At 55.0% G+C, this 20372-nt stretch overlaps 1 protein-coding gene across 1 annotated transcript; it reads left to right on the top strand.

Annotated features, from left to right (window-relative positions):
* Positions 1–4919: 4919 nt before the first annotated feature.
* On the top strand, positions 4920–18686 carry ITIH1 (inter-alpha-trypsin inhibitor heavy chain 1). Its single transcript, XM_004738166.3, has 22 exons — positions 4920–5071; positions 5328–5348; positions 5663–5829; positions 6289–6393; positions 6763–6925; positions 7467–7580; positions 9428–9553; positions 9640–9756; positions 10389–10557; positions 10645–10770; positions 11728–11909; positions 12205–12390; positions 13439–13578; positions 14173–14327; positions 14427–14441; positions 14790–14810; positions 15180–15260; positions 15367–15480; positions 16464–16665; positions 17579–17751; positions 18151–18262; positions 18411–18686. Exons 1-22 carry the CDS (start codon positions 4958–4960, stop codon positions 18538–18540), a joined length of 2733 nt encoding a protein of 910 aa, XP_004738223.1. The 5' UTR covers positions 4920–4957; the 3' UTR covers positions 18541–18686.
* Positions 18687–20372: the final 1686 nt, after the last annotated feature.

The following is a 20372-nucleotide window of genomic DNA, read 5'->3' as shown; positions in this document are numbered from 1 at the left end:
AAAAAGACCCGTGTGTGAAAGCTCAAAGCTCTCAAAAGAGTTCATAGTTTGATCCAACTGACATTTCCCTTCCCTCTCCTAGAGCATTTACCTAAAAGACCTCACAATTGTAAATCCTTCCAATGTCCCTATTAGATAGATAGGTGTATATCTCCCAGGACCCAGGTGCGTCTTTCTCAAGGATCTGAAATCCATCCCTTTGAAATACAAGATTTGTCTACATCCAAGAACCAATTTTTGCCCTGTTGGGGGCAATATCGCCCCTGTTGAGAATGGAAATGTTAAAGAACAGAAATTCAACCAAGTAAATTTGAAGATCTGATCGACTTTATTAAGTGATTCATGAATCAAGCAGCATCCTGGCTAGCAAGTAGAGAGATACTCTAAGGAGTTGTTTACAATGGAAAGTTTTTACTGGAAGGAAAGCAAGGCAAGGAAATTATTACTGGAAAAAAAGAGAGAGAGAGAGAGAAAAGAAATAACTTTTAGTTATTACTGAAAGTTTCAGACCAGGGCATCTTCTTTTTTTTTTTTTTTGTGGGGAAGAGAATGGCAGCATTTTTAATTGTACAGATTATCTCACTAGTGCTGATCAGGAAATTTCAGATTGACTGTTAGAAGGTCACATTCTTGGGTTGGTTGAAACTGTAATTAAGTCTTGGTTTGCTGTTGGGGGCTGGGTGAGGGGGGATATGTCTCCATCTGGGGCTTGTTGTTTCTTTTTTAATAATACTATTGTTTTTTTCCCATTTAATCCCCATCCCCCTCTTACAGACAAGTACATTAGTTTCTTTAATCCTTACATCAACCCTGTGAAGCTGGTACTATTGTCATCCTCATTTTTACAGTTAAAGAAACTGAGTCTCTGGGAAGTAAAGAAACTCATGCTAACAGAGAGAATAAATTGCAGTCAGCATTGCTAACAGGGCTCTTTAAAATGGAGCCAGGAGGACATTGAGGTTGTTGAGGAAATGGAGCTTATTCATGTTTTCTGTCTCAAATTCTCAGAATTTTTGCTGAACTCAGGTAAAAGCCAAGGCATCAGCTACATGGCAAAAGGGACATAAATGGACTTTCTGCCTAACACTAGCCCTGACAATCGATCACATATAGGTTAGTACAACTAAAACTATACCAGCACTGGTCACATTTTGTTCAAAACAACTGATGTAAATGGCCTCTTTCTTCTTTAAAAACTCTCAATTCCTTTGTCTCTTCAGAGCTTGTCTTTTGTTTTGGTGGAACCTGTGCTTCCTGGATTGCAATCCCTAACACCCCAAATAAACATATATATTTTGTTTTGCAGTTTGCAATTTTGTCTTTCATTGGTCAACATTCAAAACAACATTCTAGAAGGCTTACAGCTCACTGCTCCTAAAATCCCTATAGTTACCTGGCCCCACATGCCATCAAGAGAGCTTCCTGGAAAATGACTCAGATTCCCGAGATGCATTTTTCGTCTCCATCCATCCCTCTTCCCCTCGGTAGCCCTTGCTCCTCTGGTGAGTTCTCTCCTTTCTTGGTTCCTACAACTTAATTCTGGTTCTCCTGCTCCTCCTGTCTACTCCTCTTCTTTTGACTTCTGATTCTCTCAGGTTTGAGTTTCTCCAAGGTTCTATACTTTGCTCCCTGCTTTTTACCTCCTGCAACTTGCTCCTCTTTAAGCCTATCATTCATTCTATAGGCATTTAATGTGAGCCTGCATAGCACAAGGCTAGTGCCCTCCCCTGGAGGCACAAACTGAACAAAACAAACAAAGTCCTTCCACCATAGGGCTTACAGTTGAAGAGAGAGGTGATCATTAATCAATGAAGCATGCTAATGTGTTAACCTTGCCAACTGAGGTCAGTTTCACCAGCCCCAGGCCGGGCATCCAGGGTAGGTTGTCCCGAGCTACCATTCCTTGAACTGAAGTTTGCAGGAAAACTTTTTTCAGGTGAAGGGAGCACCATATGGTAAGGCTCAATGGACTTATTTTGTGACTTCATCTCTGCAGTTCAGGGTGAACTCAGCACCGGGCCAGGCTTGTCTACTTCAAGACCCCAACCCCAGCAGCTGACGTGGGCCTGGTGCACAGCAGGTGTGAATGGATGACGAAGGGGGGCTGACAAATGAATGAGTGAAAGAGCACCTGCCTATACAGATCGGAAAAAAATCTGTGTGGCTGAAGTTGAGACCCAAGGTGGGCAGGCATGGCTGAGTGAGATGGAGGGGTCAGCAGGAGCCAGACCACTCAGGACCTGGAAATGTGCAAGGCAGGGAAACATCTCAAGCAGATCAACCTTTTTTTTTTTTTTTAAAGATTTTATTTATTTATTTAACAGAAAGAGATCACAAATAGGCAGAGAGGCAGGCAGAGAGAGAGAGAGAGAGAGAGAGGAGGAAACAGGCTCTCCACGGAGCAGAGAGCCCAATGTGGGGCTCGATCCCAGGACCCTGGGATCATGACCCGAGCCGAAGGCAGAGGCTTTAACCCACTGAACCACCCAGGCACCCCGCAGATCAACCTTTTTAAATAATGGCTCTGGCTGCCTCCGGAGAGCACGCTGTAGGAGGAGGGTGGAGGTAGGGGGATTAGCCATGTAGGTGAGAGATGAAGATGGCTTAGACTCGGTGGCGACTAGGGATTTGGAGAGAAGTGAATGGATTAGGAAGATATTTAGAAAGGGGTGAGGGGCAGGGAATCTAGGGGCATAAACCACGTAAAATGCCACCCACCTTTTCTGGTGTGGATGCCTGGATGGACGGTGGTGGTCCTCGCTGGGGTGGACAACAAGAGGAGAAGACCAGGCTTGGTGGTGGAGTGCAAGACGGGGAGAGAAAGTCATGAGTTCAGTTTGGCCAAATCGGATGGAGAAGCTCTAAGCAAATCAAGCCGGCATTTCTCTGTATGGGCGGAGCTCCGAGCCAGTCTGAGCTGTCCTCTGTCCTGAGTGCCATCCGTTTGCACCAGCAGCACAGCCCCCCTCTTGGGCCCTCAGGTGTGTGCAATCTTCCAAACCGCACCTGCTTTCTGTCCACCCATCCACCACCTTCCTCACCCACAGGGGGAGCAGCCTCTCCTCATCATCCCTGATGTGGAAGCAGTAATGGTATCCATCTCTTGGGGGTAGTTGGGAGTAGTATCTGAGGTAGGACACAAAAGACGCCGAGAAGCTGGTCAGGCACTTGTCAATATCAGCTCTCCCCATACCCTCTCTCCTCCCCACAAGCCACACAAATGTAGTTCTTGAACCTTCTATGGGCCAAGTTTGGTGCTGCCCATCTCCCAACAGTCCAATCTCGATCTTCCCACACCCCTGCTCAAAAGAACTTCAGTGTTTTCCACCAAAGATTGGCCCCTTTCAGACTTCAGTGCCAGGCTGACCCCAAACCACCACTTCCGAGCCTCCTGCGCCACTCTCTTCATCAGGTCCAGCTTCCAGGATGCAGGCAACCGCACCTTCCCCAAGCATGCTTCACACCTACCCACCCATTTTCCTCTTCCTGTCCAAGGGCTGCTCCATTTCCCAGGCTCCTCCTCTAGGAACCTTCCCCTAAGCCCTGTGGGAGTGAGCTCTGCCTCTTCCAGATTACTACAGCTCCTTCGTGCTGCTCTTAGTTTCTGACACCCCTGACCCTCACTGAGCTTCCTTTGAGTCCTCTGGCTCTTTTTCCCAATGCACCAGCTCACTGAACACAACAAGGTACTCGAGCTCAACACTGTGTCCTGGTGCCTGGCACCATGCCCAGCCCACCAAGGACTCCGTTGATACCCATGCAGCAAATCAACAGAACCTCAAAGGCAATTCCATGTTGATCCATCTCATCCTCCACGAAGGCCAAAAAACAGACCAGAAGGTCATTCCGGCCTGGGAATGATAAACGTTTTCCCAGAAGCTGTTCTGAGAGACAAAGTCCGAGACAAGCAAACAGAGATCAAAGTGGCCTCTGGGGCCCCCTCACCCCATCAGGGTCATGGCAGCCAGCACATCCCAACCAGGGCCACGGAGTGGATTGACCAGGGCCATATCTGCCCTGTGTGCTGTGGCTCATGGCAGACAAGGAGAGCTCGGGCAGAAAACTTAAGAAACTGAAAGTCCAAAAGAGGTCCCTGGGGTTTTCAACTCTGCGTCTCCTTTCTTGCTAATAAGGCAGAGGGCTTTTTTGTCATTACACGATAGGCTTGGGCTTTGGCGTCTAAAAGATCTGGGTTTGAAGACCTATCCTGTCACCTGCTGTGAGACCAATATCCCAGGGACACCACGAGAATAAAATGAGACAGCAAAGAGCTGAGATCAATGCGTAGCACATACTTAGCCCTCCATTACGAAAACACAGTATTCCTCTTTGCCTCCCCAGCCCTGCCCAGGAGGAGGAGCAATGAGGCTCATTTCTGTTCTTTCCAAATCCAGATGCGAAGGTCCAGAGGGATGAAGAAACTGTCCTAAAGCACGGGTCACCCATTACACATCTCAGGGACTGGCCAGACGGCTTCTGACAGAACCAGCCCAAGGGTTGGCATGGCTAGAGCCATGGGCGTGGGCAGACACTTGGTAAACTCTACCATCTTGCCACCCTGGCCAGACCATGACTGTGAAAAGGTTGCTGATGCTTGAAGAATTTTGAAAGTAACACCTAATGGACTTCAGAAGTCCACTTTGAACTGTGGCTTCTTGACGCATGTCACCATGTCCCTGGTGTTGCCTGTGCCAGACCAGGCTTTAGATGGGCCATCCGGGGCTTCGCCATTCCTGCCGGCGGAGACCGGCTCTGTCCAAAGGGGCTCCGTCTGAGGCTGGTCAGGAGTTTACGCAGCTGGGAATCCCCCCCAAGGAGAACGATTTTACTGCTAAATTTTGATCCCCCTGATTGTGATATTTGCCTTCACCTTGTCTAATGTTTAATCCATGTTTATCCAGCACTTTATTGATTAACAGTCTGAGCGAAGGGACGAGGCAGCAGGAGCCTCGAGACCATGGACGGCACCATGGGGCTGCGGGCGCTACTGTGCGTATACCTGGCCTCTCTCCTCGTCCTGCAGGCCATGCCCACTCAGGGTTCACCCACAGGCAGGCCCAAAGTCAACAAGGTATGTAGGTAAACCCCTCAGGCCAGAAACAGGCCAGAATGGGCCCAGGAGGGACACAAGACCCTCACCCCAGGGCCCCGGGGCCACCCGCAGTCACCTTGACCACCACTGCCTGGAGAGGTAATGTCCAAGCAGCGAGGGGGAGGTGAGGCTGAGGGGTAGAGGACCCAGACTGTGTCCCATTCCCACTCCTTAGCAGATAAGCTATGGTCCCCTACACATTCCCACTTACCCTTGTCCCGGTTTTGTTTTACAGAAGCGACAGACTGTGGACACAGTGAGTGAGATTCTCTGCAAAGGGGTCTGTAGAGGGGCCATACTGCAGCCTGTTTTCCCCCCATCCTGCAGGGGGTGCCCTTCTATCAGCGCTCTGGGCAGAGGGACTCCATGTCCCAGACATGGGGGGCTTGCACGCCTCACTGCAGGGTCTCCGGCAGAGGATAGAGTGGGTCTTTCTGGGAGATCCGGTCTGTTCTTTGGGCGCCTGGCCTCTGAGCTGGGTGCTGATTCCCCATACGACACGGGAGTCCCTCCTAGTTCAGAGGCCCCCCCTCGCCGTTCCCAGCCACAGCCCCCTCACTTCCACTCTAGGCCGTCGATGGCGTGACCATCCGGAGTTTAAAAGTCAACTGCAAAGTCACCTCTCGCTTCGCCCACTATGTCATCACCAGCCAAGTGGTCAACAATGCCGACGAAGCCAAGGAAGTGGCCTTCGAAGTGGAAATCCCCAAGACGGCCTTCATCAGTGACTTTGCCATGTGCGTGCCCTGCCTGACTCCCACGCCCAGAGCTGTCCATTCACCAGCCCCAAGCCATGGCTCCGGTGGCTGGACAGTGCCGACCTCCTCCTTCTTGCCGGCAAGACCATAGGCCAGCTCCAGCGCAGAGGGGATGAGCAAGCCACTTGTATCTGTTCTGGGCTCTCATCTTGGAGAGCAAAGTGGGGCCTCTGACAGTAGGTTTTCAGCATAGGGCTCAAACAGCAAAGGCCTGCACCCAAGATCTCCTGTTGGATCCTGTGGCCATGGCTGCAACCTCTCACTGCCATGGAAACCCCGAACCACTCCGTGGGCAGCGAGAGGTGGCAGGGGGTGCCTCCCACGAGCGCTCACCAGGACGGGCCTTCTCCAGGGCTGGGTTGGGAGCCCCTCCGGTATGAAGGACCTGAGTGGTTGGGGCCAGGGGCACTTCCCCTGAGGGCTTCTTCCTCCCTGTAGCACATCAGACGGAAACGCATTCATCGGGGATATAAAGGACAAAGCGTCCGCCTGGAAGCAGTACCGGAAAGCTGCTGTCTCCGGAGAGAATGCCGGCCTTGTCAGGTGAGTTCTGGTGCCACCCTCCCCAGCAAGGACGTACCTGAGAGCAGTAAGGTGGCCTTGGCTGGGGAACAGCCCCAGGCTGATTGGAAGTGAGCAAACTACCTGAACTCAAATGCCAGTACAGGTGCACCAGACAGGGCTGGTGCCGACCTGCCTACCTCCCAGACCAGCCTCTGGGAGAAGGGGACTCTGTCCTTGGATCCTGACCTTGACCATGAACACCCAGCTAAGACAAGGGTGAAGGGCTAGGAAAACCAGGAGTAGCATGAGTGGAAGAGAAATTGATTCTGAGGGCCACGCTTTAGGTGACAAGACCCACGTGTCACTCACCATTTGTCTCTCTGGTGTGGCCGATGGCCGTATGTCCAGGGCCTCGGGGAGAACAATGGAGCAATTCACCATCCACCTCACCATTGGGGCCCGGAGCAAGGCCACGTTTCGGCTGACCTACGAGGAGGTGCTGAAGAGGAAACTCAAGCAGTATGAAATTGTCATCAAAGTCAAACCCAAGCAGCTGGTGCATCATTTCGAGGTAGATTACAGGTGACCGTTTGCAGGGGAGCCGTCTTGGGAGCAGGGCTCCTTCCTCTCTCTCGCCATGGCTCCGAGTCCTGGCTCAGGGCACACCATGTGCCATCCCAGGGCTGAGCACACAGAAGGAGACTGTCTTCCTTGGGTAGGTTCTAGTGGGCTCTTTGTGGGCAGAGAGCTACCAACTTCCTCTTCCTCTCTGAGCCTTGGTTTGCTCATCTGTTAACTGGGGCTTCCTGCAGGTCCCAGAGGTGCCACAAGGATCACGAGACATATTGAACGTCCCGGGAGCTGGTAGACCAGAAAGCCCCAGGCAGCCGAAAAGGCTGTGATTGTTGTTGGCAGCTCAGTAGCGGCCGAGTTCAGGGGCCCAGGCATGCACACCTTCATTTGGCCTCTATTTTTGGAGTGCTGATGACATGCCAGGCCCTGTGCTGAGGGCTAGGTGGGTGCCACACACAGTGGGTAGCCAGGACACAGGTTGGCTCCTGACTGAGTCTTGATGGTGGCCTCAATGGAGCCTGGGGACTTCAATGACGCAGATCGACATGGACATCTTTGAGCCTCAGGGGATCAGCAAGCTGGATGCCCAGGCCTCCTTCCTCCCCAAGGACCTGGAAAGCCAACTCATCAAGAAATCCTTCTCAGGGAAACAGGTGTGTGGGATGGCTGGGACCTCTCAATCAGGCTTAGACTGGGAACCAGGCAGGGGCCGCAGGCTGCCCTAGTAAGGGACATAGGCGTTTTGTGGTTGGTGTACCCAGGGAACTCGTAGCTCTCGTTCTCAGAGCACTTAACAAAAGCCTGCATGCCGAGGCTGGGGACACGCCCACGCTGGTTTGTATGGTCTGGGGTGAGCCGCTGACTTGCTTGAGCCTCAGTTTCCTCTTTGCTGTGTCACACTCATGTGAAAGCATTCAGGGAAATACAGAGCACACGAAGGAATCTCAGATGCTGTCGCAGTTAGGATTGCAAGCTCCAGGTCTTTAGGAAACAGACCTCAGTTTGGGAAGGCCTTTGGTCTACCTCGCCACTTACCACTTGTCACAAACCTCCCGTTGGCAGAAACTCCTGAAGTCCCCTGCTTGCCCCTTCCCCAGGTCCTGGCGGAGTGTGGTGTATGGGTGGGTGATACCCAGCCTGTGCCCTGCTTCCTAATTTGCCCTCAAATGGAGCCAGGAACGAACCCTCCAGGGAGGTGGGAACCTCCCTTTGGTAGTGACTCCATCATAACTTAAATGAAGGAAATGTTTCTTGCAGTTTGGAGCGGTTCTTTTTTAAGCAAAGTAGGACACCCAGAGTGTTAGCAAACATGCTTGCTTTGAGTAGGGGACCAAGGGGTGGGTCGGTGCCTTCCTAACCATCCTTTTCAAGTTTTGGAGGGGGTTTTTGATGAGTATATCTTAGTCTTATAACAAACAAATACATGAAAAGTAAAAATTAAAAAGCATTTAAAGAAAATGTAGAAAGTTACAAGTCTAGAAAAGTATTGAGTGGCTCAGTCAGTTAAATGTCTGCCTTTGGCTCAGGACATGATCCCAGGGTCCTGGGATGGAGCCCTGCGTTGGGCTACTTGTTCAGTGGGATCCTGCTTCCCCCCTCCCTCTGCCTGCTGCTTCCTGTGCTTGTGCTCTCTCTCTTTTTCTCTCTATCTGTTAAATAAATAAACAAAATCTTTCTTTAAAAAGAGAGAGAGAGGGAAAAAAAAGTATTGAGTAAGAATCAATGAAACAAGATGGGATTGGGAGGGAGACAAACCATAAGTGACTCTTAATCTCACAAAACAAACTGAGGGTTGCTGGGGGGAGGGGTTTGGTAGAAGGGGGTGGGGTTATGGACACTGGGGAGGGTATGTGCTTTGGTGAGTGCTGTGAAGTGTGTAAATCTGGCGATTCACAGACCTGTACCCCTGGGGATAAAAATATATTATATGTATAAAAAATTAAAAATTAAAAGTTAAACAAACAAACAAACAAACAAACAAAAAAACCCATCCCTAATTCCCTGAGCACCGACACCAAGTCAGACCAGACCTTAGCTTCCAGCTTCCTCCCTGGGTCCTTCCTTCCAGCCTCTGCTCTTTGCCCACCAGAAGGAGGTGGTGGGGGATGGGGGCTTTGTTTTCCAGCACAGTGTCATAGCCTTACTTTTTCACTCCACAGTTTTGGGTTAACTGATGTCTCTTGTTCTCATACTGCTATTATTTTGTGCCCAAAGTGGCGACACTTGTAGAAAAGCCCAATGATTCAGAAGCATATACGCAAACAAACAGGTCTTCTCTCCTACTACCTTATAGGCGTGTGCTCTCAGCCGGGGGAAGGGCCCGCCAGACTCATTTCTATGCCCACACAACACACACACACACACACACACACACACACACACAGACACACACACAGACACACACACATGTGCACATGCACGCTCTTTATGGTGTCTCTGCGAGCGTCCAGATCGCAGCCCCACGAAGCAGTAATGCCGCACACGCCCTCCACCATTCCAGGGTCACGTCCTCTTCCGCCCGACTGTGGGTCAGCAGCAGTCCTGCCCCACGTGCTCCACGTCCATGCTGAATGGGGACTTCAAGGTGACCTACGATGTCAATCGAGACCAACTGTGTGACCTCCTGGTGAGCCTGAAGCTTCCGGCCCTGAGACTCAGAGACCAGGCGGGGGCGCTTGTGACAAGAGCTTCACTTGTCCCTTCGTGTTCCAGGTTGCCAACAACCATTTTGCCCACTTCTTTGCTCCCCAAAACCTGACGAACCTGAAGAAGAACGTGGTTTTTGTGATCGACATCAGCACCTCCATGGAAGGCCAGAAACTGAAACAGGTGAATGGTGGCTTGAAGCAGTTCCCCCAGCAGCAGCTTTTCCAGCCCCGGCACTCAGCTTATGCTGGTGCTGTCTGTCGCCAGAGCCTGGGCTGGGGATTTCTGCTCCTGTTCAGAGGTGGGGTGATTTGACAGGAAATCCCAGCAGTCAGGGGCTCGGGCGTCAGCCACATCCTCATTGTACCTCCATGACGGGAGGAGCCCCTGCTCCTCAGTAGTACAGTGGGATGCCCATGGGCTCGTGGGTCTAGTGATGGGAGGGTACACTGAACGTGCCAGGGCAATCATGGCTATCCCCAGGGAGGTGTCTGGCAACAGGGACAGCCACACTGCCCATAGTGCTCTGAGAGCCACAGCTCCGCTGGCAGAGTTTTAGAAATTCTTTCTTGATTCTGCCCCCTTCGAGCTTCCGGTCGTTTCTTCTCCCCACACGGGGTCCCCCTGCCTTCTCTGTCTGCTCATCCACGCCCGGGGGACAGACCTCTCCTGGCACCACCTGGCTGTCCTGCCCGTCCCTTCCCGTTTGTCCACTGTGTCCCTCTGCCCTGTGGATCTCTCAAATGCATACCTGGCATTGACAGGGGACACTCTCATGGAGCCATGTCCCTCCACCGACCGTCCTGTCATTACAGACCAAGGAAGCGCTCCTTAAAATCCTGGGGGACATGCGGCCAGGGGACTATTTCGACCTGGTCCTCTTTGGGTCTGACGTGCAATCATGGAAGGGCTCACTGGTGCCGGCTTCCCCTGCCAATCTGCAAGCAGCTCAAGAATTTGTGCAGCGCTTCTACCTGGCTGGGGGTAAGTACAGGAGTCTTGAGTCACTCTGGAGTCCCCTCTGTCCCCTTGGAATGAGGGCATACACTGGCCTGCTTCCTTCCTTTGCAGCCACAAACCTGAATGGAGGTTTGCTCCGGGGAATCGAGATCTTGAACCAAGCTCACAGGAGCCTCCCCGAACTCAGTAACCATGCCTCAGTCCTCATCATGCTGACAGATGGCGAGCCCACAGAGGGTAAGCACCTCAAGGCCCGTGTTGGGAGGCGGTGATCTCTTTGTTACGGAAGGCGTTCAAGCTGTGCTTGGAAATCCCGCTACTGGAGATGTTGTAGGGGGTGAAGAACGGCTCCAGGAGAAGTCAAACCCTGATCTAAAGACAGAGTTCCGCCCATAAAGTCTGCAGGACTTACAAGGCATATTTCTCTGCTGAGCTGGGCGATTGGGGGAAGTACCTGTATGATGCAGGGTTAAGCAGATCCCAGGACAACAGGCAGAATTCCCAGGTTGAGTTTAACGAACTAGGTATTCAGCACCGACTGTGTGCCAAGCATGGGACTGGGGACCAAGAAGAGACACTGAGAGCACAGGCTTCTCCTCTGTCCTCAAGAGAGCACAGGATCCACTGGGGTGGCAGACCCAGGAGCAGCTGTTCTGTTGAGGGCCTTGAAAGAACACGGTGTCAGGAGGCTATAGGATTAAGGACATCTGGCCCAGGCAGGGTCCCAGTGAAGCTGCCTGGAGGAGGTGACCTGTGAGCTCAGGCTGGAAGGAGGAGAAGGGAAGCAGGAAGGAAGGTCTGGCAGAGGGAGCAGCTTGAGAAAAACAAAAACAAAAACCAAGTATGTACAATGGCAGGGCCGGACTGAGAACATCAGGCAGGTGCAGACTAGGTAGAACAAGGGTGGGAAGGGTGGCAGGGTCTGGGAGGCCATGACAATGACCTCTGGGGGAGGGTGGTTAGAGCAGATTCTGGTCTGCTTATGATGGATCCATATAGATGGGCATGTTCCTGAGGGCCATCAGGAGCTATCGTAGTCACCCACAGAGCCTGTGGAAGACATTGCCTCAAGATGCTGGTGGGGACAGGAGAGAGGTGGGGGTCTGAGATAGGATGGAGGGTGCTCCAAAGGCCCCTTGTGCCCTACGTGCCTCTGAGTCCGTATCCCGGCCCTGCCTGCGTGTGTGGCTGCAGGGGTGACGGACCATTCCCAAATCCTCAAGAACGTCCGCACCGCCATCCGGGGCAAGTTCCCGCTCTACAACTTGGGCTTTGGCCGCAACTTGGACTTCAACTTCCTGGAGGTCATGTCCATGGAAAACAACGGACGGGCCCAGAGAATTTATGAGGACCATGACGCCACCCAGCAGCTGCAGGTCTCCTCCTTCCCCCTTCGCCGCACAACGTACCACCAACGGTGGGCCACGGCCCACGTTGCCACGGCTGCCCGGCCTTGGCAGCCTTTTGCCCAACCACCCAGAGGAGCAGATAAAGCTCTAGAATGCGGTTTGGCTCAGCTTTAGGACCTGAAACTGGTTCCTTAGCCCCTATGAGCCTGCAATTCTGTCTGCAGAACAGGGATCCCAACACCCCACCTGGTGAGTGGGTTTCCCCATGGGGTGCCCAGGGTGGCCCATCAGCTCTGAGGTCGTGCCCCACCTCCGCCCGCAGGGTTTCTACGACCAGGTAGCCAACCCCCTCCTGGTGGACGTGGAGCTGCTTTACCCCCAGGACACCGTCTCAGCCGTGACCCAGCAGCGCCATAAACAGTACTACGAAGGCTCAGAGATCATGGTGGCGGGACGCATTGCTGACAACAAACTGGGCAGTTTCAAGGCTGACGTGCTGGCCCATGGGGTAAACAGTGGGCTGCGGACTGGGGAGAGGTCAGGCAGCACTCAGAGGTTCCAAATCCACACTTGTTCTCCACCCCATTCCCCTTACCCCAGGCACCACACCACCCCCTTCTCCCCAAGGCCTGAACATTCCCCACATGCGAGCAGGAACCAAAATGGCCTTGATTAGGTGTAGTGCCTTGATCTAATCATCACCTGTTACTCCTTATATCATTTCCCCCAGGCATGAGAGAGCAAGAGGCTAGCCTTTTCCTGAATACTTCCTGTGCACCCAGCTTTGTGCCACAGTGCCGTGTGTGCCTGTGTGTGTGTGTGTGTGCGTGCGCGTGCGCACGCGTGTGTGCGCACACACACCACCAATGGGGGGGCGGAGGTTGTCTTACAGACGCGTGAGGCCCAGACCCTGACCGCAGGGTGTGGATTCACACCTCACTGTGCGGTCGAGGGTTCAGAATCAGGACTCTGAGTCAGAAAAGCTGAGCTGCATCCTGGCTCCCCTCTCACCAGCTGGGTGACCTTGAGCGAACAGGTCCAGCTCTCCGGGCCTCAGTTTCCCTCTCTGTAGTCCAGAGGAATACTGTCCTGGAGAGCTGGGTGGAAAGAATGAAAGAATCCCTGCACTGTTTGCGTGGGGCCCAGTGCACAGGATACCCTCAGTGAGGGAATCCTAGCTACCGCGGCTTGGAAGAGAGAAGCATTTGTGTGTGGGGGCGTGGTGGGCCTTAGGAGGAGTGAAATGTGGTGGAAATAGCTAGCTGCTTGCTGGCAGCCCCCAGAGAGAGTGACTTGAGGAGGGCAGGGCCTGCCCCTCCCTTCCCTGGGATCCCCAGAGCCGAGGCCAGCTCGCCCGGCTCTGAGAGTGCTCAGCAAACGTTTGTGGGATCAAGGGCCGAGTGAGGGGGAAGAGAGCAGGCTCAGGCCGGGCGGGTGCGGGGGACAGAGCACAGAGACCGGGCACAGTGGGGCCCCTGGAAGGCCGGAGCGGTGTCCCCGGCCAGCGGTTGTGCTCCTCCACGGTGCTCAGCCCCCCACCCCATCGCGACCCTCAGGAGGGCCAAGAGTTCAAGACGACCTGCCTGGTGGATGAGGAGGAGATGAAGAGACTGCTCCAGGAGCGCGGCCACATGCTGGAGAACCATGTCGAACGCCTCTGGGCCTACCTCACCATCCAGGAGCTGCTGGCCAAGCGGTAGGACCCGTGCGGTACGGTGTGGACACCAGGGCCTCTGGACCAGTGGGGTGAACAGAGAAGGCACACTCCTGGGCCTCTGAGGCTGGGAGCAGGTCAGACAGACCGGGCTTCGGCTTTGCTCACCGGGTTAACATCAACTGGTTAGTCAACAGTGTGGGTGGGACACGGTTTGCCCCCGCCGCATGGCCGGGCTGGGAGGAAGCTGCCCTCTCCGTGGGGCCATGGTGTCCACACACGCTCGGGTCATCCCCACAACCTGCAGGCCAGTTTCCTTGTTATCTCCATTTCACAGATGAGCACGCTGAGGTCCAGAGGAGCTAGACCACTCGCCCAGAATCACACAGCGGATCCATTCCCTGTGTCTTTCTGAGGCACGTCCCCCAGCCCTGCCGCATCTCCAGGTTTTCCTGGTGTGGGGGCTTTAAATCAAGAGGCCCTGGGAGGCAGCCGCGGGACAGGCACCCTGCAGGTGCCCCACACATGTTTGCTGAATGAGTGAATGAGTGAACCAATGAGCAAAAAAGGGCCAGGCAGCGCGAGTCTGCTGTTGTCCAGGCTGCGGGGCTTGGAGCGGGTCTGTGTGTCTCTCAGGATGAAGTTAGAGGGGAAGGAGAAGGCCGACGTGACAGCCAAGGCCCTGCAGATGTCGCTGGCTTACCAGTTTGTGACCCCACTGACCTCCATGACCATCAGGGGCATGACAGACGAGGACGGCCTGGAGCCCATCATTGACAAGCCCCCCGAGGGTATGTGCTCTGCCACGGGGAGCGCTGTGGGTCCGGGGAGGCTTCTGAGGGTCGAAAACCTCCTGGGCTTTCATTCTCTTCCCTTTCTCTTCCTTCCAGATTCTCTGCCGTTGGGTGAGTTTCAAAAACATGTTGGTTTTCAGAAGGGGTTTCCGGTGGCCGGCCAAGCAGCTCGTGCTCCAGCCCCCAGGCACGGGCTCCCTGCCCCACATCCCCTCTCCCCTTCACCACAAACTAGCGGCTGCCCCTTTGTGCCTGGGGAGCCCTTGCGCAGCTTCCATCCGGGCCTCTGTGAGCCTGTGTCTGTCGCGGGGGCCCGGATGGGGGGCAGGATGCCCAGGGGAGGAGGGTTCGCTGAGGACTGATTGGCCTCTGGGCCCAGACTGACCTTGGTGAACAAGGTGTGTGCCTCTCAGATGGGGTGGTGAGGGTGATGCCGTCCTCTGTCGTTGTCCTCTACAGAGATGCTGGGACACAGAAAGAGTAAGTGACCGCATCCCGCCGACATACGTCTCTACTTCTCTCCTCCCCACGTGCAGTCCCTCAGGCTGTGTGCCCGTACTTGCCTGAGGAGGAAGTGACAGACAGCCGAAGGCTTCGTCACTGCCTTTCACTGGGTCCCTCAGAATGGCCCCCTGCCTGGGCCTGGTGACCTCTTGTGCCACTGGCCCCACTAGGTCCCCATGGAAGGAGACTGACTGGGGGTCAGCACACCTGGAGGCATCAGGGACTCGGGGGCCACTTCTGCCCTGTGGCTTCAGGCCTGCTGCCTGGGTGGCGGGGCCTGGGAAGAGGAGCCAGCAGCCCCAGGAAAGCAGGGTACCGTCCTCCTAAATGCCATTCACTCTCCAGCGTTCGTGCTGTCGGCTTTGCAGCCTTCCCCGACTCGATCCAGTTCCAACTTTCAGCAGTTGCCAAATCAAGTGACTGGAGGTGAGTCCTGGGGAGGGTCTGAGGGACACCCCTGTCTTGCTCTCCCAGCGGGCCCCAGCCCACCTGCCCAATGCCCAATCTAACGGACTCCCTGCTCTGCCCCCAGTGGACACTGATCCCCACTTCCTCATCCACGTGCCTCAGAAAAAGGATACTCTGTGCTTCAATATCAACGAGGAGCCCGGTGTGGTCCTCAGCCTGGTGCAGGACCCAGACACAGGTATGGGGGACATTACTCCCTCTGTCAGACAGGGTGGCGCCCGGACCCCTCCACCCTCAGTGTGCAGCCGCGGACAAGACAGTGGCTGTGGCCTCCACATCCCACAGACTGTGTCCCGCAGTCCCCTGGCTGGGCTCAATCTGCCTCCTTCTCTTGCATCTGCCTGCCTGAGCCCTAGATGACACCTGCTTCATGGACATGGAACCCACATGGGCACATAGGACCCTATGTTTAGGAGGGCCCACGCACAGTTTAATACTCTGCTCTAGCTGTTTTGAAATTCTTAATATTTTTTTGAACAAGGAGCCCCTCGCATTTTGTACCTAGTTCTGCAAGTTACGTAGTGATCCTGTCCTGCCTCCCGGCTGGAGCCTCAGAGCGCATCCTCTAGCAGAGCTCAGGCGGTGGGAATGACTCCCTGTCCGTCTGTGGGGCCACTCTCTCTCCCTCCCTCTGGTCAGGCCATCTGCAAGGGTTTGCTGAGCACTTCCTATAGCCTACAGGTGCAGGAGGGGCTCAGCCAAAGTCCTTGTTCTTGTGCAGCTTAGTGAAGAGAGACAGGTGAACAAATTCTCAGATGACAGTTTCAGAACATGCTGTGTTGGGGTCGTGAGGACAAGGAGGGAGCTTTGGGAACTGTTCAGGTCATAGGAGGCCTCTGGGACCTGCTCCCGAGTCAGGGATTAGGGCCACAGAGGAAGAACAGACACAAGTTCTGTCCTCAGGGAGGCAGGATCTCCAGCATGTCCCAGAAGCAAGGACTAAGTACCAGGTAGTTAGTGTGGTGGGAGGAGAGGGGTGGGGAGAGGTGCTGTGTGGCCTCCGCTAACCCCTTGGGAGGTGAGCCCCTCGAAGCCAGTGTGGCACAGGTGGAGTGCGGGTGTCTCCCAGGAAGGAGGCATGGCGTGAGCAAAGGCAGGGTGGCAGGCGTCTAGCGAGGGCTGGGCCCTCCCTGACCCGGATGGCGCCTTACCCCACTGCAGGCTTCTCAGTGAATGGGCAGCTCATTGGCAACAAAGCCAGCAGCCCAGGACATCAAGAGGGCACCTACTTCGGACGTCTGGGGATCGCGAACCCCGCGACTGGCTTTCAGCTGGAAGTGACTCCTCACAACATTACGCTGAACCCTGGCTCGGGTGGACCCGTGTTCTCCTGGAAGGACCAGGCTTCGCTGCGGCAACACGAGTAACCAGGCTGGGGCCAGGGCCTGGGTAGGGGGGCCAGAGTAGGGGTGGGGAGGGACAAGACAGGAAGCCCCAGAGCCAGCTCAGGTGCCTGAGCTGGCCAGGCCCTTGGCCCCTGAGTCAAGTCAGTGAATGATAATCACATGACCTCCGTGTGGGCTGGGCAGACATGTGGGACCCTATGGACGATCCCGTCCATTTCCCTCCCTTTCTGGACCTGTGCTTCAGGCCCAGCTTCCTGCATGCCTAGGCTTACATGGCGCTCTTGTCCTGCAGTCTGTTCCCATCGCCACCGAACCAAGCCAACTCACCTCTTGGGCCCAGCACAAAGACCACCTATTCCCTGAAACATCACCTCGTCTCTTCTCTGCTGAACTCCAGAGTTCACTGGGCTTCTCTTTCCGCACCTGTCTTAACGTGCCTTGTGTCGTGCTTGTTCTTTCTTCCACTCATTCATCCACCAAACTCTGCCAAGGGCCAGAGCCGATGCTCAGCAGCAGAGCTATAGGAGGACGTGGGCAGAGTCCAATGTGGAGGACACAGACGATCAGTGGCAGGCAAAGAACACAGACTTTGATATTAGACAGACTGGAGTCCAAGTCCTGGCTTTACTGCTTACCAGCTGTGTGACCCTGGGCAAATTCCTTACCCTCTCTGAGCCTCACAGGATCTGAGTGAGAAATGCATGATGCAGCTTGTGTGGAGGGCTTGGCACAGGGCCTAGCACACTATAAGCCCTGCCCACCCCCCGCATAGCAGCATGTGAGAAAGAGATTGTAGCAGGTAACACCCCTCCATCGGGGAGTGAGGGGGTAGGGGAACTCACGAGAGCTGGATCCAGGAGGATGAGGGCAACTGAATGGAGAGGGGTGCCATCTAGCTGCACCTGCCCTCATGGTCGCCCGGCCCTGCAGGGTGGTAGTGACCATCAACAGGAGGAGGAACCTCGTGGTGTCTGTGGAAGATGGGGGCACTTTTGAGGTCGTCCTGCACCAGGTGTGGAAGGGGAGTGCCGTCCACCAGGACTTCCTGGGCTTCTATGTGCTGGATAGCCACCGGATGTCAGCACGGACACACGGGCTGCTGGGTATGACCGGCCCGGCAGGCTGAGCTGGGGGTGCGCGGCAGCAGCCTGCGGGCTTGCCATGGGTCAGACTTGCAGCTGAGCACCAGAGCAGGTTCTCCTGCACCTTGGCCGTTGAGGCTCAGAGCTCCAAAGAGGGCTTGTCCCGGCGAAGGTCTTGTCCCTCAGAAAGCCTGTGATCAAACACAAGGGGAAACCAAAGCTTCAGTGGGCCTGGGGGTGAACAGGGAGAGGTCCGATTCACAGAACAGGTGAACGAAAGGTGGCTTTTGATGCCAAAACGTATGAGACATAGTCACACCCTCAAGAAAAAAACATTGCAGCAGCTCTCTGACCCTCCAGTGTGCACCTGCTGCATACGAGGGCCCCTGTGGTAACTGCTGCTCCAATGTGCCTTTCCAGGACAATTCTTCCACCCCTTGGATTATAAAGTGTCTGACCCCCACCCAGGCTCCGACCCCACAAAGACAGATGCCACCATGGTGGTAAAGAGCCACCAGCTGACCGTCACCAGGTAAGCAGGCTGCTCTCCCAGTACCTCTGCCCTCAGCATCCCCATCATCGGTTGGGGCTCCAGATGTCACAGGTGGATGGGCTTCTGGGGGTGGGGGTGCAGCCTTGCTGCCTCCAAAAGGTAACCCCAGCTTTTTGTATCTCCTCAGGGGCTTGCAAAAAGACTACAGCAAGGACCCCCGGCACGGGACTGAGGTGACCTGCTGGTTCGTCCACAACAATGGGGCAGGGCTGATCGACGGTGTTTACACGGACTATATCGTCCCTGACATCTTCTGACCCCCCTGCCAGCACACCTGTCCTTTCTTAGGACCGTGGCAGCGGAGGACAGCATCTGACCTGCTTCCCGTGTCACACCTCCCTGGTCAAGCTGACCCACTGTGACAAAGTCCCCATGATTTTCATTAAAGAGAGGCTATGTCTAACCCGGACTGGCTGCTTTTTGGGAAGGAGGGTGGCCGGGAGGCCACCCGAGATACTGCCTCTCATAGGGCTGGGGTCATGGCTGACCTGGAGGCCACGAGGGAGCCTCCACCAACTCGGCCCCACCTCACTCTGTCCACGGCAGCTGCCCAACCCCAAGCCAGAGGAGTGCCTGGAGTGCCTCCTGCACCCAGCTCCCCTCCCAGGACACTGGCAGCTTCTACGGGCACTGTTCTGTGTCTTTATGGGATTAACCAAGTGTACGTTCCCACTGATACTTGTTTCAGGCCGATTTACAGCTGAAAAAGCAGAGGTTCAGTGATTTGTCCAAAATCACTCATAAATGCCAGAGCTGGGATTTGAACCCATGCTGTCTGGTGTCAGCGGTGTCAGCATCTGTGTGCTTAACCCCCCATGTGGATCCTCTCGTCAGGCTGGGCAGCGGATCCCAGCCTGCTGGGATTTGGTTCTAGATATTCCAAAGCATCACTTAAAATGAGCATATGAAAGGAGCATATGAGATCGATGGGGATCTGGAGTCCCAGAGAAGCCCTGCTGGGAGCTGGACGCTACAGCCGGTGGGCAGGGGGTCTCCGCAGGCCTTCCCCCGAGCCCCATTTCCAGCTGTGGGTTTGCAATTCCAGCTGGGGGAGCCGGGATATTTCCCAAATGCAGAGACGACCACCCCCTAGAGGCGCTGATATCAGGGAGATAGCAACCGTGGCCCCACCAGCTCCTCATGCTGAGGCCTGGAATGATCCCTGCGGGGCTCCTTCCCTGGGCTCCCCCTGGGGGCGCTGTTAAAGTGCAGTGACACAGGATGCAGGGAGATGAAGCTGTCTCTGTACCTAGGGGAGCCGCTGGCCCTGGGGTGGAGGTTGGTGGGTCTCTCCTTTCCGAAGGTATCTACTTTTTCTCTGCTGGCTTTCCATCCAGTTCCCATGGCGATGGAGGTCCACGAGGCCCCACATCAATCACACAAATGCTGAGCTCCAGAGCTGCCCCAGGTCCAGGGAACACAGAGCCCTTGGGGGCAGGCGGGGGGTGGCCAATGGTGTTTCAGAGACCAAGTGCCTTCGAGAGCCTCCAGGGCTTCTCAAGGGAGAAGCAGCCAGACGGCTGGTCACTGGCCCGAAGAAAGCCTTCCTGAAGAGTGGAAAAGCAGTGAGCCCGAAGAGCTCTTGGACTCCATCTAATTCTCAACTCTGCGTGTGACTCTGGATCTCTCCAAGTGCCCAACTGTCCCCTCCAGTGCCTACTGAGCTGCCTCAGAAGTCCTCCGAGGGCTGGGGAAGCTCTGTAGTTGACCACAGGGCCCCAAGCAACCATTGGACAATGCTGGTCGGACAACTGTTCTGCCACAGTCCCCCGTCACCCCGTGGTCGGTGACCATGGGTACTCAAAAGGGCCACATGAACAAGCTGTCGTAGGAGCCAGGAACCTGGTGGCCGGGCTGCAGGGCTGGGTGGCGCAGCTCTGAGAGGGGACTTCTCTCTGCTCCCGGGGGTCAGCAGTGGGGCGCGGGTCCCCATCAGGCCCTGAGTGGGGCTCCAGCTGGCCATGGGGCCGTGTAAGGATTCTGGAGGCCCGGGGAACATGGGCACCCCAGCTGGCCCCACATGGGTGGTGGCCCCTCTGTGTTGCTTCATTTGGTCCCACATCCTCCTGTCGAGTCAGCAACTCTCTGT

This window comes from Mustela putorius, unplaced genomic scaffold, assembly GCF_011764305.1.
Source record: "Mustela putorius furo isolate JIRA1106 unplaced genomic scaffold, ASM1176430v1.1 tig00000095_pilon_pilon_pilon, whole genome shotgun sequence".
Classification (NCBI taxonomy): domain Eukaryota; kingdom Metazoa; phylum Chordata; class Mammalia; order Carnivora; family Mustelidae; genus Mustela; species Mustela putorius.
The sequence above is the reverse complement of the archived record's forward strand: the minus strand, read 5'-3'. Positions and strand labels throughout refer to the sequence as shown.

Excerpts from the sequence above, each read along its gene's own strand:
- ITIH1 (XM_004738166.3), top strand. The coding sequence starts at position 4,958 with ATGGACGGCACCATGGGGCTGCGGGCGCTACTGTGCGTATACCTGGCC. Across the intron at positions 10,558-10,644 it reads GCGCTTCTACCTGGCTGGGG|CCACAAACCTGAATGGAGGT; the intron begins GTAAGTACAGGA and ends CTTCCTTTGCAG. Across the intron at positions 15,261-15,366 it reads GCCAAATCAAGTGACTGGAG|TGGACACTGATCCCCACTTC; the intron begins GTGAGTCCTGGG and ends CTCTGCCCCCAG.